General features: G+C 32.8%; 1 protein-coding gene across 1 annotated transcript in view; it reads left to right on the top strand.

Annotated features, from left to right (window-relative positions):
• Nucleotides 1–15,333, top strand: part of LOC114324207 (transmembrane 7 superfamily member 3) — a 47,305-nt gene that overhangs the window by 16,763 nt on the left and 15,209 nt on the right. The window contains exon 5 of the mRNA XM_028271970.2: nucleotides 4,751–4,903. Coding sequence (XP_028127771.2) covers nucleotides 4,751–4,903 — 153 coding nt within the window. The remainder of the gene's footprint in view (nucleotides 1–4,750; nucleotides 4,904–15,333) is intronic.

Here is a 15,333-nt window from a genome sequence, read left to right as displayed (position 1 = left end):
ATTAATAACAAAGTCGGAACGTGGTTTAAGCTATCACGACTTGTGGCAATCGATTTAGCGTATAAAAATACTATGAAAAAGACTACAAACTTGCTGTACATAGCGCATTTCGAGCTTTTCGGCGAATAAACAATTATTTTGTTATTAACAAAATAAGAAAATATTTTGAGTAATCGCGGCTAGTCGCATTCGATTCAGCGACCAAAAATACACCAGAGAAGACCTTAACACCATCAATTTATTTACAGGGCTTCTAATAATTCCTGAAAAACACCTAATTTTACCATAATTTGTTAATAACAACTAAACGCACCACATTTGGGCTTCCAGACCACTTCCATTGGATTCAGCGACCCAAAAAACCTACAATACTACCATCAAATCGCGGCGAGCTAAAAGTGTCCACGGGACCCCCTATCTTGCGACTAGTCTATGTCCAATACTAGGGGAGGAAATTATGCTAAATGTGCAGTCACTCGAGCGCTTTGGGGACCTATTGGGTTGTGAAGAGTAGGTTCTAAATCCAAAAAAAGTTAAGTAAAGTTTTCCATTTTAGTGGGGACTTTCCATTTTTAATTTAATTTTCCATTTCCAACAATCGTTTTTTCCGATTATAGCGCCATCTATCCATAATTCGAAAAAATGTTTCAAATAAAAGTTACTTATTTTTACGTAAGGAATCCGAATCTGCAATAAAAAAATGGGGGCTCCTGTTTAAAATTTTAAAGTAACCCCCCACCCCACATCTGTGGGGGGTCGTGTTTGGTGCCATTCGATAGATTTTTCAAACATATTGAATATGTGTATTTTTCAGTTTTTCGATCTGATGTTCATTTCGCGAAATATCGCGGGATTCGTATTTAAAATTTTAAATTTACCCCCACCCCTCTCCGTGGACAGTCGTGTTTGGTATCATTCGATAGATTTTTGACAAATATTGAGCACGTATTTTTTAGTTTTTAGATCTATTGTTCATTTCGCGAAATATTCGCGTTTTTGTGAAACTTTGTGACTCACCCATTTCCTTACGCCCCGCCCAAATTGCCAGATTTTTGAAATACACAATGTTTTGCATGTACTTGCCTTACCTTATCTTAATCTGACGATTTCGAGTTTTTCTAAGGATAGATTTTTTTTCGGCCCCCCTTAACGAACTCTCCTGTGTTTAGAGCCAATATATGGTAGAGTTACTTCTACAGGGTACCAGGTTTCTCCCCATATGATAATCTGACGCGCTCGAGTTACTGCAAAAATCCCCGCTTGGGCTCCCCTACCACAATGTGGCTCGCAGTGCCAACCAACTGATACCACATGTTGAGTTGATACATTTTTTTAATTATTGATTTCACGCGCGTTACTGACATTCAAAATTTCCGATCGATTCAAGTATTGTTTCTGAAGGAATGGTTCATTGTAGACAAAAAGTGCTAATACACATTTTTTTTCCAAAATTATCCCAGCTACATTTTTTGTTTGAAACATTTTTTCCTACGGCGTACAGATTTTTGGTAAATCAATGTTTTCCTTTTTCCGCGTACGAGGGTGGATTTTAAGGGGACGCCAAGGGGTAGTTTGGGAAAATTTACATTCTCGGCCAAATTCAGCTTGTTCTTATGGGTTTTAGAGGTTCAATACATTTAAGTTTCTGATGGCTGGAGTCAGGGCCGCGCCGTCCATAAGGGCGGAGAGGGGCGATGCCCCCCGGCGCCGAACCAAAAAGGCGCCGGCAGGTGTCGAAAAAAAAAATTGACAATACCGAAATTACCAGAAATATTAGTAATATTTTATTATTTTGTAAAATTTAAAATTTGCCAATCGTAGGTAGATATAAAAATAGTAATTATTATTATATTGATCCCCTAAGTTTACGAACCGTTATTTCTCCCATTAACCGAACTATTACTCCATTCACTCACGGTAAAATATTGCAAAACCTCTTAATTTTAAAGAACAGCTCGGATTAACATGAAATTTGGCATACACATAGCTAACATGTCAAAGAAGAAAATGATATTGTGTCGACATGTGCTTTTGCCCTAGGAGATTAGCACTCCTTCACGGGGGTGAAAAAATATACGTTCAAAATAAGTCCAGAAAGGGATAAACTGACTAATTGTAAGTAACTATAAAGTTAAGTTGACTATAAAGTTTTTATATTATCTACTTAAGTGAATATATATCTACTTTTCGAGTTATTTGCGAAATAATATGTTCATTTTTCCTTATTTATCTTTTGTACATAAGCAAAACGCTCGGACAGGTCGATTTTTAAATTAATTCAAGTATAATATAGCATTAATATTTCGAACTTTACGCGATCCCTCTTCAGGTGACAGCCATAACTTTGATTTTTTTAAATGGCAAAGTACATCATGCTGACACCTCATTTAAAAGCATTTGAAATACTGATTACAAAAATGTATAATACTTTAATTGTATTTGAGAGCGTAGGCGCAAAATTTCGGTCGAACTCTTTTTAAACGCATTTATTTTCTTCGAATTATGAGAAAATTGATAGGTATTTTAAAAAAATTTAAACGCAGAATGATAGATTACATTATTACCGAGGGCTGACAGTCCCTTAGAATAAACAAAAAGTTTCTTTTGAATGATATATTTGAAATTAAAAATCAGATTAAAAATCAAAATAATTTTCTCCTTTTTTCACCCCTGTGACTTATTAAAATAAACATTATAGGAGTGCTCAGGGACTTTCGACTATCTATCGAGAATAATAGAATATTTCATTCTGCGTTTAAATTTTTCAAAAATATTTGTTAGTTTTTCAGGATTCGAAAAAATATATTACATTTAGAAAGAATTCGACCAAAATTTTGCACCTACGCTCTCAAACAGAATTAAAGTATTATACATTTTTGTAATCAGTATTTCAAAAGCTTTTAAATGAGGTATTACATGATGTACTTTCCCATTAAAAAAAATCAAAGTTATGCCTGTCACCTGAAGAGGGATCGCGTTAAGTTCAAAACATTGATGCTATAATATACTATGATTATTTTAAAAATCGACCTGTCCGAGCGTTTTGCTTATGTGCTAAAAATAAACAAGTTAATGAGGGGGAGGGTTAGTTACACTTATTATACACTTATTATATACATAAGTACATTGTAAAGCTGTAACCATTAATTTCATTTGGGATGCTAATTAAGCGGATATTTTTACGATGTTTTTTACCAAAAAAAAGGGACCAACTTTATTTTCAGCGTTATTGGCTTACTTTTGCTGCTAGAGATTTAAAAACAAAAATAAAGCTTTTCCTAAAGACTTTAAAAAAGTTATAGTTTTGCCCGAAAAGTACTTCATTTTTGGGTTATTTCACGTTGAAATATTTGATTTGGAATTTTACGAATAAGAACCCACTTTTATCGAGCTACAACTCTTCCTCTACTAGATCTATAGACTTCATGCGTGCACAAGTTTTTTTAATTTTTTATAAGTTATATTTTTGCTAAGTACATTTTTTTCAATAAAATACACACTTTTTGTGTTATTTGCGAAAAACCGTCTAAAGCCGTGGTTTTTATGTTGAAAAATGAACATATTCACTGGCAAATAACTAGAAAAATATTGACTTAGTGAAAAAAACTGTATATGGAACAAAAGTTGCTTAGAATTAGTCAGTTTAATCACTTCCGGACTTATTTTGAAGGTATATTTTTTCATCTCCGACGACGCAATATGTATTAATTTTTTTCTTTGTTATAAATTAGCTATGCGTATGCCAAATTTCATGTCATTCCAAGCGGCTCTTTAAAATACGAAGCAAAAATCTAAAAGCAGAAAATAAGGGTTACCTAGAGGGCCATGCTAAGAATCACAAGGAGACAGAATAGCAAATAATATCAGGGAAAGAACAAAAATCAAAGACATAGTAGAATCTGTATCAAAAAAGCAATGGAGATGTGCAGGTCAAAGAACACCGAACAATAGCTAGACTAGAAGATTATTGGAATTGCGACCGCGGGCGGATAATCGGATAAACGAAGCAGAGATCGACCACCAACGCGCTGGAGTGACGATGTAAAGAGAACTGCTGGGAACTGGATAGCTGGTAGCTCAAGATACGGAGACATGGAAAAACTTAGAGGAAGCCTATGTTCAGCAGTGGACTATAATGATTAGATTATGATGATGATGATACTTTCTAACACAATAAAAAAAAGTTTGTAGGTATACCATATGCCGTATAACAATTCACTAAGCTACAAAAAACTACTTACAAAGGAAGGAGGAAAGGGGCGCCTAAAATTACTTGCCCCGGGGCGCTTGAACGCCTTGGCGCCGCCCTGGCTGGAGTAGAAAGGTTATCTAATAAAAATATACGGTTTTGTTTTGATTGAATTCGAGTCTCTTACCATCATCTGACAGTGTTTCTGGGTTTACCCGTTATCAAAGAGGTTTTATAAGAAGACTGAATTGAATCAAAAATATATTTGGTAAATATACATAATGGTAAATATTGGCTTGGTAAATATACATAAATATTCCACCAACGTATGCCTTTAGCGACCTCTAAAAAGGTATTGTTGTCGCCCCATATAATATGTATTATTGTTGGATGATTAGTTTAATGCCGCTCATTATGTTGTTAAATGTTTAATATTTTCTTCCGCAAGGTAACTTTGAGAGATATGCCTGTTGAGGAATAAAAAATGTAGATATCTACAATAATAACAATTATTGACAAAAACGCATTGTAATGAGTTTTGGTAATTTTATTATTTTTTAGAAAAAACAATTACTGCCTTCTCGGTAGGCTTTGTATATGGTATAGTATGGTTAATCATATGGCGAACGTGTGGAATGCCGTTTTTGATCATCAATATCGCATTTATTCTCTCAGGATTTTTGACAGCCTCTCTATTATTTTATACTGTGCTAGGTAAGTGAATTAATTTTTATACAAAAGTAATACGTATACATTGTTCAATTTTTTATTTCATATTCTGTTCGCATGGCCATATATTCTACAGATAAACACGCTATAAAATTTCAAATTGTAGTGGACTCTAAAATACTAAAGTTATCAGCGGGATGATCGTTTTGTGTAGCATTAGTCAAGTCGGGATACCATTTAACCTTGCATGGCTACCCAAAATTTTATTGTTCTATCCTTTAGAATAAATCAATAGTAGCGTAAATTTAAAATCGCGACTGAATTCCGCCGCCGCATTAGTCGCTACCTTGAATTTAAAGGAGAACCGGTTTTGCTCAATATCTCCGCCTATTTCAACTTTTCGACAAAAATGGTAACAACTGAAATTATTGCAATTGCGATTTCCTACAATTTCTTGTTTGGCAGATTTTGCGTGCGGTCAGTATTTTCTAATAATAGCGACAAAGCATAATCAATGATCGAATTGCCTTGTTTATATTAACTTTACGACATGAATGTACCTAAAAAATAATGAAGAAAATTATATTTTATACAATCTTAATCTCTTTAATTTTTTTGCTAAGATCAATATTTAAAGGTCGTACGCGATAGTATACGGTAAAGGCACGAGCGTAAGACCTTGCGAGAGTTGTTTTTTTAGGAATTGTTTTTATCCAATATCTCGGCCATTTTTACCGTTTCCACAAAATGGTAAGGATTTAAATTGTTGCAATTGCAATTTCCTACAATTTCTTTGCAAAGGCTATATAGCGGGATAAAATGTTCAAAAATGCCCCCGCACCGATCAGCCCCGCTACTTATGTTTTCAATTAAGGATATAAAATTATGCCCTCATGCAAATCTTTAGCTTCCCAGAGGTCCTAAAACGTCTTAAATCGAGAAAAGAAGAATTTTTAGGTTTTATTTTTTTGTGAGCGCAATTTTACTTTAAAAAATCTGAAAAAAAAATCAAGAGGTTGTATCTTTTGAATAAAAAATAACCTAATTTTTTTCAGATTTTTTTAATGAAAAATGAGCCCAGGAAAAATTAATGAAATTTTCAAAAAAATTTTAGGTTATGATAATATGATTTGGAAAACTTTTAAATAGTATTTTTTTGTGTACTTTTTGCCGTTCTTTTAAACAGCAGAGGCGAAATTTTTAATATCTGAGCGGAAAGAACGAAAAAATCGAAAAAAACCGTTTTTGGTTGTCTCGAGATGCATCTCGGGACAGCCAATTTTAGGATTTAGGATCTTGACTACAACAACTGAAAAAAAAACTAAAATTGTGAATTTTATCATAAAATTTGGTATGTGGGGTTATAATAATATTTGGAACAACTTTTCCAAATAACTTTTATCGGTATCTGTAACGCGAAGCAAATCGAATCGCATATCGAAAATTCACCAATTCGAAAATTGTAAACCATCAACCTGTATGACTGTGCAAAATTTCAAATCTGTATATATTTTCATAGCCGAAACTTAGGGATGTCTTCATCTTAAATGCGACACACTGTATCTTATTAATTCGATAATTTATTACAACTAATATAGTCGTATTTTTTACAGATTCAAAATATACAATGAGAATACTGACTAATTCACTAATTTTATCATAAAAAGTTCAAATTGATTGCATTGAAATATTGAACCAATTAATGCGTATTAATATAATATTATTATAATTATTATTATATTTATAATAAAGTGAGTTTTATGTATAAAAATTCTCAAGTATCTCGGAAACGACGTGCACGTTTTTCATAGGTTTTGGTGGGTAGGGGTTTTCTAATGCAGCCGATATTACAGTGATAATTACATTGTTGTCAGATTTTCCGTTTTCCTGGAAATCTAATGAAATTTCTTATTTCAAATAGAACACCCTGTATATTTTTTGCGTTTCAAAGTCCTTAAGATATACTGATTATTTTTTATGTTATATTCTCTATACCTAAATACCATAGTTTCGGAGTTATTGCTACATTTATTAAAAAGAATTAAAGAAATTATAAAAATCAATTTTTTCGGCCCGTGTAGACATAAATTTTAGGTTCTTTGGATCATTGCGAACAAAAAAAGGTCTTTTGTAATTTTTCTCCAAAGTTAATCGTTTTCGAGTTATAAACAATTTAAAACTGAAAAAAATCGAATAATGACGATTTTCAAGGTTCAAAAACAAAAATAAAAAACATTATTTTTGAAACTGCGGAGTACCTAAAACCCTCCTTCCAGGGGCTCGCTATAAAATTTTTTGGCACGTTTTATTCTAAAACATTGCTTTTTAAATGTTAATGAAACGCATATGAGAGGACGAGTTGAATAACATCGGGCTGCATTAACAACTAAAAAACAATATTTTAGAATGAAACTAGCTCAAATAATTACTTATTGGTAACTGATAAAATAAGGCTTTAGCTAGAATTTCTATAATTGGCAGTTTCAAAAATAATATTTTTGATTTGTGTTTTTTAACCTTGAAAATCGTAATTATTCGATTTCTTTTCAGTTTTAAATTATTTATAACTCGGAAACGATTAACTTTATAGAAAAATTACAAGAGAACTTTTTTGTTCCCCATTGGTCCAAAGAACGTAAAATATTGTCTACGCAGGCCGAAAAGATTGATTTTTATAATTTGTTTAACAAGTTTTTTTAAATAAATGTAGCAATAACTCCGAAATTATGGCCTTTAGGTATAGGGAATATAACATGGAAAATAATCAGTATTTCTTAAGGACTTCAAAACACAAAAAATATACAGGGTGTTCTATTTGAAATAAGAAAGTTAATTAGGTTTTCAGAAAAACGGAAGATCTGACAACAATGTAAGTATTACTATAATATCGGCCACATTAGAAAACCCCAACCCACCACAATCCATAAAAATCGTGCAAGCCATTTCCGAGATAATTGAGGGTTTCCATACATAAAACTCACTAAGTATATTATATTATATTATTACACATAATTATATAAACATTCTTTTTTATTAATACACAATTAATAATTGGTTCAATACTTCAATGCAATCAATTTGAATTTTTTATGATAAAATTAGTGAATTAGTATATTGATTGATACCTTGATTGTATATTTTGAATCTATAAATAATACGACTATATTAGTTGCAATAAATTATCAAATTGATAAAATACAGTGTGTCGCATTTAAGATGAAGACACCTCTATGTTTCGGCTATAAAAATATATACAGATTTGAAGTTTTGCACAGTCATACAGGGTGATGGTTCACAATTTTTAAAATAACTTTAAATTTTAAACGCGGCCTTCTACAAACAGGGTGAATTTTCGATATGCGATTCGATTTGCTTCGCGCTACAGATATCGATAAAAGTTATTTGGAAAAGTTGTTCCAAATATTATTATAACCCCACATACCTACCAAATTTTATGACAAAATTCACAATTTAAGTTTTTTTTCAGTTGTTGTATTCAGGATCCTAAATCCTAAGATTGGCTGTCCCGAGATGCATCTCGAGACAGCCAAAAACGGTTTTTTCGATTTTTTCGTTCTTTCCGCTCAGATATTAAAAATTCTGCTTCTGCCATTTAAAAGAACGGCAAAAAGTACACAAAAAACTACTATTTAAAAGTTGGCCAAATCATATTATCATAACCTAAAAATTTCAAATAATTTTCCTGCGCTAATTTTTCATTACAAAAATCTGAAAAAAAATTAGGTTGTTTTGTATTCAAAGGATACAACCTCTTGAATTTTTTCAGATTTTTTTAAGTAAAATTGCGCTCACAAAAAAATGAAACCTAAAAATTCTTCTTTTTTTGATTTAAGACGTTTTAGGACCTCTGAAAAGCTAAAAATTTGCACGAGGGCATAATTTTATATCCTTGATCGAAAAAATAAGTAGCGGGGCTGATCGGTGCGGGGGCATTTTTGACCATCTTATCCTGCTATAGCCTTTGGGAAATTGCAAGGGGAAAAAGAGTGACTAAGTATAATTATTATTGAATGATCTCTTTTATACTTTATGGCAAATCTACTCTGAACAAAATCTTTCAAGAAGCAGTGGATGATGTTGAAGCCGGAATTAGAATTAACGGAGAATGTATCAATAACATAAGATACGTAAACGACACGGTGGTATTCGCTGACAATTCTGAAGCCCTCCAGGAGTTAATGAACAGAATCACAGAAGTCAGCCAGGGGGAATTTTACTAAACACTAAGGAAACAAAATGTGTGATGATCTCTAAGAAGGAACAGCAATTTGGACGAATCAGTGTGAACGGTCAACAAATAGAAAGATTAAAAACATACACCTACCTTGGTACGAACGTCAATGAAAATTGGGACCATTCCATAGAAATTAATTGTAGGATAGAGAAAGCAAGATCTGCATTTCAAAAAATGGCTAAGATATTCAAATGTCATGATTTATCAATACCCATAAAATTCAGGTTACTACGATGTTATATCTTTCCTATACTGTTGTACGCAGTTGAATCGTGGACTCTCGCAGACGCCACCTGCAACAAAATTGAGGTTTTTGAAATGTGGCTTTATCGTCGAATCCTGAAGGTATCTTATACCGACCACGCTACTAATCAGGGTGTTTTACTGAGAATGCAAAAAGAAAATGAACTGTTAACCACAATAAAAGCAGCCAAAATCGAATGCCTCGGTCACATCATGAGGAACAGCGAAATATATGGACTGCTGTTAGACTGGGAGATATTATACAGAAGTTCAGCCACGATTTTCTAAGTCCTGCCTTTTGCAATACTGGAAGGGTAGACGATATACTTACAGTCTGTGGAAACATCCACAAATTTCCTGTGACATTTTCCTGTAAAAATTAGATTTTCCCAAAAAATAAAAATAGGGTTTTGCGATGAATTTCTAAGTCCTGCCATATCCGTAGATAGACAGGATACTATCGATTTTATGAAGAAAATTTTTTGGGCAGGAGGGTTGCAAACGGGGTAACGGAGTATATATATATACAAACAAGTAAGGAAAATAATGAAATTTTCATGATTTTCTAGGTCCTGCCAACTAAATAAACTAAACATATTTATTTCAAAATGCCCAAAAAAAATATTGGCATGACGTCTCCTAATGTTTAAGTATACTTGTGCCTTGGAAAATTCTGCGGAAAATTTTCACCCTGATTCCGTGATTTTCTTAGTCCTGCCTTTAAAAAGTTACAATACGTAAATACAATCAATACCTTTTCGGTATTCGGCAGGAAGGTTAAACGGTTCTTGTAAGATGGCAGGATTCCTAGATTTGTAAGAAAATTCGTGAAAAAGTCAATGATTTTCTAAGTCATGCCATTTTGCATATGTTTCAAGAATCTTAATATAAGTCTATTTACAAAGAGGCAGGATGGTTTTATGGTTATTTTGCATACAGGTTGGGCCATTAGTGTGACAAAGTCCAATTACTCGTTTGTCGTAAGATATACGAAAAAAGTTAATTAGGTAAAACATGGGCCACAGATAGGACTGTGATTTAACAGTATTTTCTAATATACAGGGCTACCCGTTTTGACAGGGTGACACAAATTTATATTTTTTTAAATGGAATACCCTATATATTTTTACATTTTTGGATTCTACTCGATGTTCTCTTTAATAAAATATAGTGTTTTGAAATATTATACGAGGTAGTTTAAAATATAATTACATTTATCTGTTAATTTTGTAGGAACATTCACACCCTATACATATTGTTAGTGATTTGATATCCAAATTTCTATTAATTTATGTTTAAACGATTTTTAATATAGTCTACTATTTGTCAGTTATTAATAGTATACCAAAATGTTTAATTTTAGTATACGGGGTTGGTTGAAACTCGGAATGAGTATTTTCTGAGTTTTCTTAAATGAGACACCCTGTATTTTTAGTATTATAATAAAATGATATTTTATGGTACCTTTTTATTTGTTAAGCATTTTCTGTACCATATTTATATACTAATTTCGGCAGTAAATTGATACAGACAGATTACTCAGGTGGTTTTTGGGGTTTCTGAACAAGAATGTCACATTAGAACAGATCTTTACCTAGTGCTCGGGGTGACTGATATACACGCCATATTCTTAATTTTCGAGGCTTTCAGACACTAAAGTGATGCAAGTAGATTACTCCAGGGGTTTTGTGGTTGCTGAACATGAATACGCCATCAGAATCGACCTCCAAAAACCCTCTAAATTCGATATCAGTCACCCTGGGCACCAGGTGCTCCGAGGGTCGATTGTAATGTCATATTCGTATTCGGCCATCCCAAAAACCCTCGAATAATCTGTTTGCTTTAATTTATTGCCGATATCCCACGAAACTCCAGATGACGTGCCTTAGCAGCAACTCTGGGCACTAGATGATTCGGAGGTCGGCTCTGCTTGCGTATTCGTAACTCCATAAACCTCCCAAATAACAAAATTTCGCCCTTAATACACTGATTTTGACAGGTTTATGCATTTTTGGATGCATGTTATGAACTTAAATGCAATTTCCACCCATTTTATATTGTACACCTTTTCCTGATGTTATCCTGAACACAGTGCAAAAAGTTGCAAGTAGATAGGTGCTGTATTTAAAAATCGATTTATTCTGGTGTTGTTAGTCTTAGGACATTTTGCTATCAAATATAGGAAACAATATTAGGACAATACAGTGGAACCCCGATAAGTCGGCCCCCGATAACCCGGAAGTCCGGCTAACCCGGACCGATTTTCATCAGATAAACATTTTGATTTTCAATATTTTGTATTTTTCAATTTAATTGTGGCTTATTTCCAATCAAAATAGTTAATTATCAGACAATCCTTTCAACAATAAAAGTGTATGTAATATAATATTTGAGAGATAATGTGTCTAGACTCTCTGTGTCGTGTACTTATGTGTGTAATTTGAACACGAGATTAAAAATTACTCATAGTACACGCCGCAGAAACAACAGCCAGCTGTCTGCAGTATCTATTCCTTTTTATTTCAAACTGTCAGCATTGTTTAGGAAAGACTATTTAAAAAATTCTTTTATAAACAATGGTCTTTAGTATTGTGTGTCTTGTATTGTTTGGGTTTGGTTTTTTTTTAGAATTGTAATGAGTAGGTAATATGTACTGTGCATATTTATAAAAATATTTCATGTTATTTCAATTCTAACGGAGTTTATCTGTAAGTATACCGTATTTTATTAATTTTTACCATATTCTCCGGCTATCTCGGATTTTCGATAACCCGGATCGGTCGTGGTCCCGATTAATCCGAGTTATCGAGGTTCCACTGTATCTACAATCCTACAATATCAGGAAAACCAGTTGAGTGCGGCAACTTAGCGCCTGTTACTCGTACATGCGTGTGTATTTTGTGTTCGAACAAGTATGAAGGCGGAATAAAATTGCTATGCAACAAAAATATATTGATAACAATAAACAACGTTTCATGAATATAAAACGGGCAAAACAAATCTTAAAGCCCGCCTACCAATGAAACGAGTGTGATTCATGCTCATAAAACATTTTTATTTTCGGAGAGTCGCATAAATGGCCGGACGTCTATTTGTTTAGCAGTGTTTTATTTCCATGAAACGTGATTTACGTTTCATGTTTCTTTGATGTGCCAATAAGTTATGAGATAAAAAATATCCATTGATCTACCCAAGACGGATGCCTATGACCAGTACTAGAAATTCACAATTGATAAAATCGATTCATCTCTGGAAGAGAAATAAACGTAGCAGTTTTCGTTTTCCTCAATAGAATTTTTCTAAATTCTTTTAAACTCAAAAAACCAAAAAAAGAAAAATTTTTCAAATCGATTTTTCTAGAGAACTGCGTATTCTTCTGAGTTAAAGCAAAAGTACCTTTTGGTACAAAACTATCCCAAAATTTAAAAATCCAGTGTCAGAAATGCTTAAAAGTTAGACAGAAAAGTTATTCGATAAAATATCCGTTTCCGCAACCAAAACGGACCCCTATGACCGGTACTAAAAATTGACAATTGATAATTGACATTTGACAATTGACCTCTGGAAGAACAATAAGTGTACCAGTTTTCGTTTTTCCAAATAAAAGCGTTCTGGAGCTATTTTAAAGAAACTAATTACAAGACTTCGATATGCTTCTTCTAGTCGAATCATATCGAAGTAGAGGTCGTCCGCCAACCAGATGGTCTGATGACATCAAACGGATCGACAGAAACTTGATGCAGACAGCACAGGACAGAAATGCATGCAGAAGACTGAGAGAGACCTATATCCAGCAGTGGATAGATCCGGGTTGAATTATGACGATGATGAATTACAAGACGCCATCTTTAAAGAGCTCTAGCTTTCCACGGAAGCATTTTTGAACTAGGTGAATTGAGTTAAATTTTCTTAAAATTATCTGAGGAATCTCCGGTTTTCGTTTGTTATGAGAGTTTCTGGACACCCTGTATAATATAATGGGTAGGTAAATTCTCTACTATAACCAATAAATTGTAAAAATTGTTTATTTACTTTTATTGCGTTTACTTAGATAAAAATATGATCTAATCACTTAAAATAAAGATGTTACAGTTTGCTATTAGATTTGAAAAGTGTGTAAAACTTCCGAGACATTATTCAGGAAAATAATATTTAATAGTATTCGATTGTTTTAATAATATACAAATTAATTTTTTGTATTATTCATCTTTGCGGTTATCCTGCCAAGTTTTAAACGGTTTTAGATTAGTGTTTTTTAAGCATACTCGACATGGCATGACTCAGAAAATTGTGGTGATATGAATGTGTTTGTATAACACCCTGAAATAATTTTACAGACAAACAATTTAATTTTTTTATACGAAATAACTATACAACCATCCTGCCTCTTTGAAAATAGATTTATATTAACCTTCTTGAGATATGTGCGAAATGGCATGACTTAGAAAATCGTGTAATTTTTCACGAATTTTCTTACACATTTTTTAACTATATATAGTAAAAAAGGTGTAACTAAACATCCTGCCATTTTGAATAATGTCTACTGAAATTATTTATTTTATAACGAAATTTATTTTATGACTTAGAAAATCACGGAACCAGAGTGAAAATTTTATACAGAATTTTCCAAGAAACAAGTGCAGTTAAACATTAGGTGACGTCATGCCAACTTTTTTTTGGTCATTTTGAAATAAATATGATTAATTTATTAAGTTGGCAGGACTTAGAAAATTATGAAAATTTCATTATTTTCTTACATATTTGTATATCTGTATACCCCCTTAAGTCCTTTTGCAACCGTCCTGCCCAAAAAATTTTCTTCATAAAATAGATAGTATCCTGTTATTCTATGGATATGACAGGACTTAAAAATTCATCGCAACTCCCAATTTTTTTTTCATGGAAAATCTAATTTTCACAGGAAAATGTCACAGGAAACCAGTGGATTTTTCCACAAATTGTAAGTACCTTCTCTAACCTTCCAGTATTGCAAAGGGCAGGACTTAGAAAATCGTGGTTGAATTTCTGTTAATATCTCCCGGTTTATGTAACTAATCTTGCAAGGAAAAGTGGAAGGAAAACGCGGACCAGGAAGGCGAAGGAGTTCCTGGTTGAAGAATCTACAAATCTTTTTTGAGCAGCAGTGTGCAAAGTACAGATTGCCATGATGGTCGCCAATATCCGAAACGGATAGGTCCTACAAGAAGAAGAGATACTTTATCGCATAAATGAACATAATCAAAAATGGAGAGAATTATATTTTATACAGTTTAAACTACTAGTAACAGTATAAACTACTGTTGACTATTGACCCCCTTAAGGTTCGAATAATACATTTTGAGCTGGCTCGCCATGCAACGTTATGTCTTATTTCGTCTACTCTCACCCTGACTGGACTACGACTAAATATATAATTGAGTATTGAGTAACTACCTTATTAGTATAAGTAATATATAGTAACTACCTTATTAGTAAGTAAAGTCCGCTTCGTTATCTTTACAAAGAGTTGCGATTATATCCGAACAACTGCGGTATTCTTTTTCCAAAGTCAGTTTGCCAAGTGTCGGCTTTTGAGATTCTTTGATGCAATTGCCGACCATTGGCGGGGAAATTAAGAAAAAGGATCAGTTCATCAAACGCATATTTCAAGAAAAATCATATAATTTTTATTAATTTTTGCATAATTATATTCAGGAAAATCTCTTAATTTTTGGGCAGAACTTGTTTAAACAATTTTTTAAACAAATTAAAAATATCACCTTTTGTGCTCCAAAAAATATTGTTTTAGGTTTTTTGGTGACTCTAAATAAGAAAGTTACTTTATTAGTTTTCTCAAAAGTTGATAGTTTTCGAGTTATAGGCGATTTAATATCTGAAAAATGCGAAAATACGCATTTTGGAGGCTTAAAACTCATATATAATTTGTAATTAAATTATTATCTTTGAGGTTCTCAAGAGCTTAAATTGAAGTTTAAAT

The sequence above is a fragment of the Diabrotica virgifera genome, chromosome 5, assembly GCF_917563875.1.
Source record: "Diabrotica virgifera virgifera chromosome 5, PGI_DIABVI_V3a".
Taxonomy (NCBI): domain Eukaryota; kingdom Metazoa; phylum Arthropoda; class Insecta; order Coleoptera; family Chrysomelidae; genus Diabrotica; species Diabrotica virgifera.
This window is presented reverse-complemented; position numbering and strand designations above follow the sequence as displayed.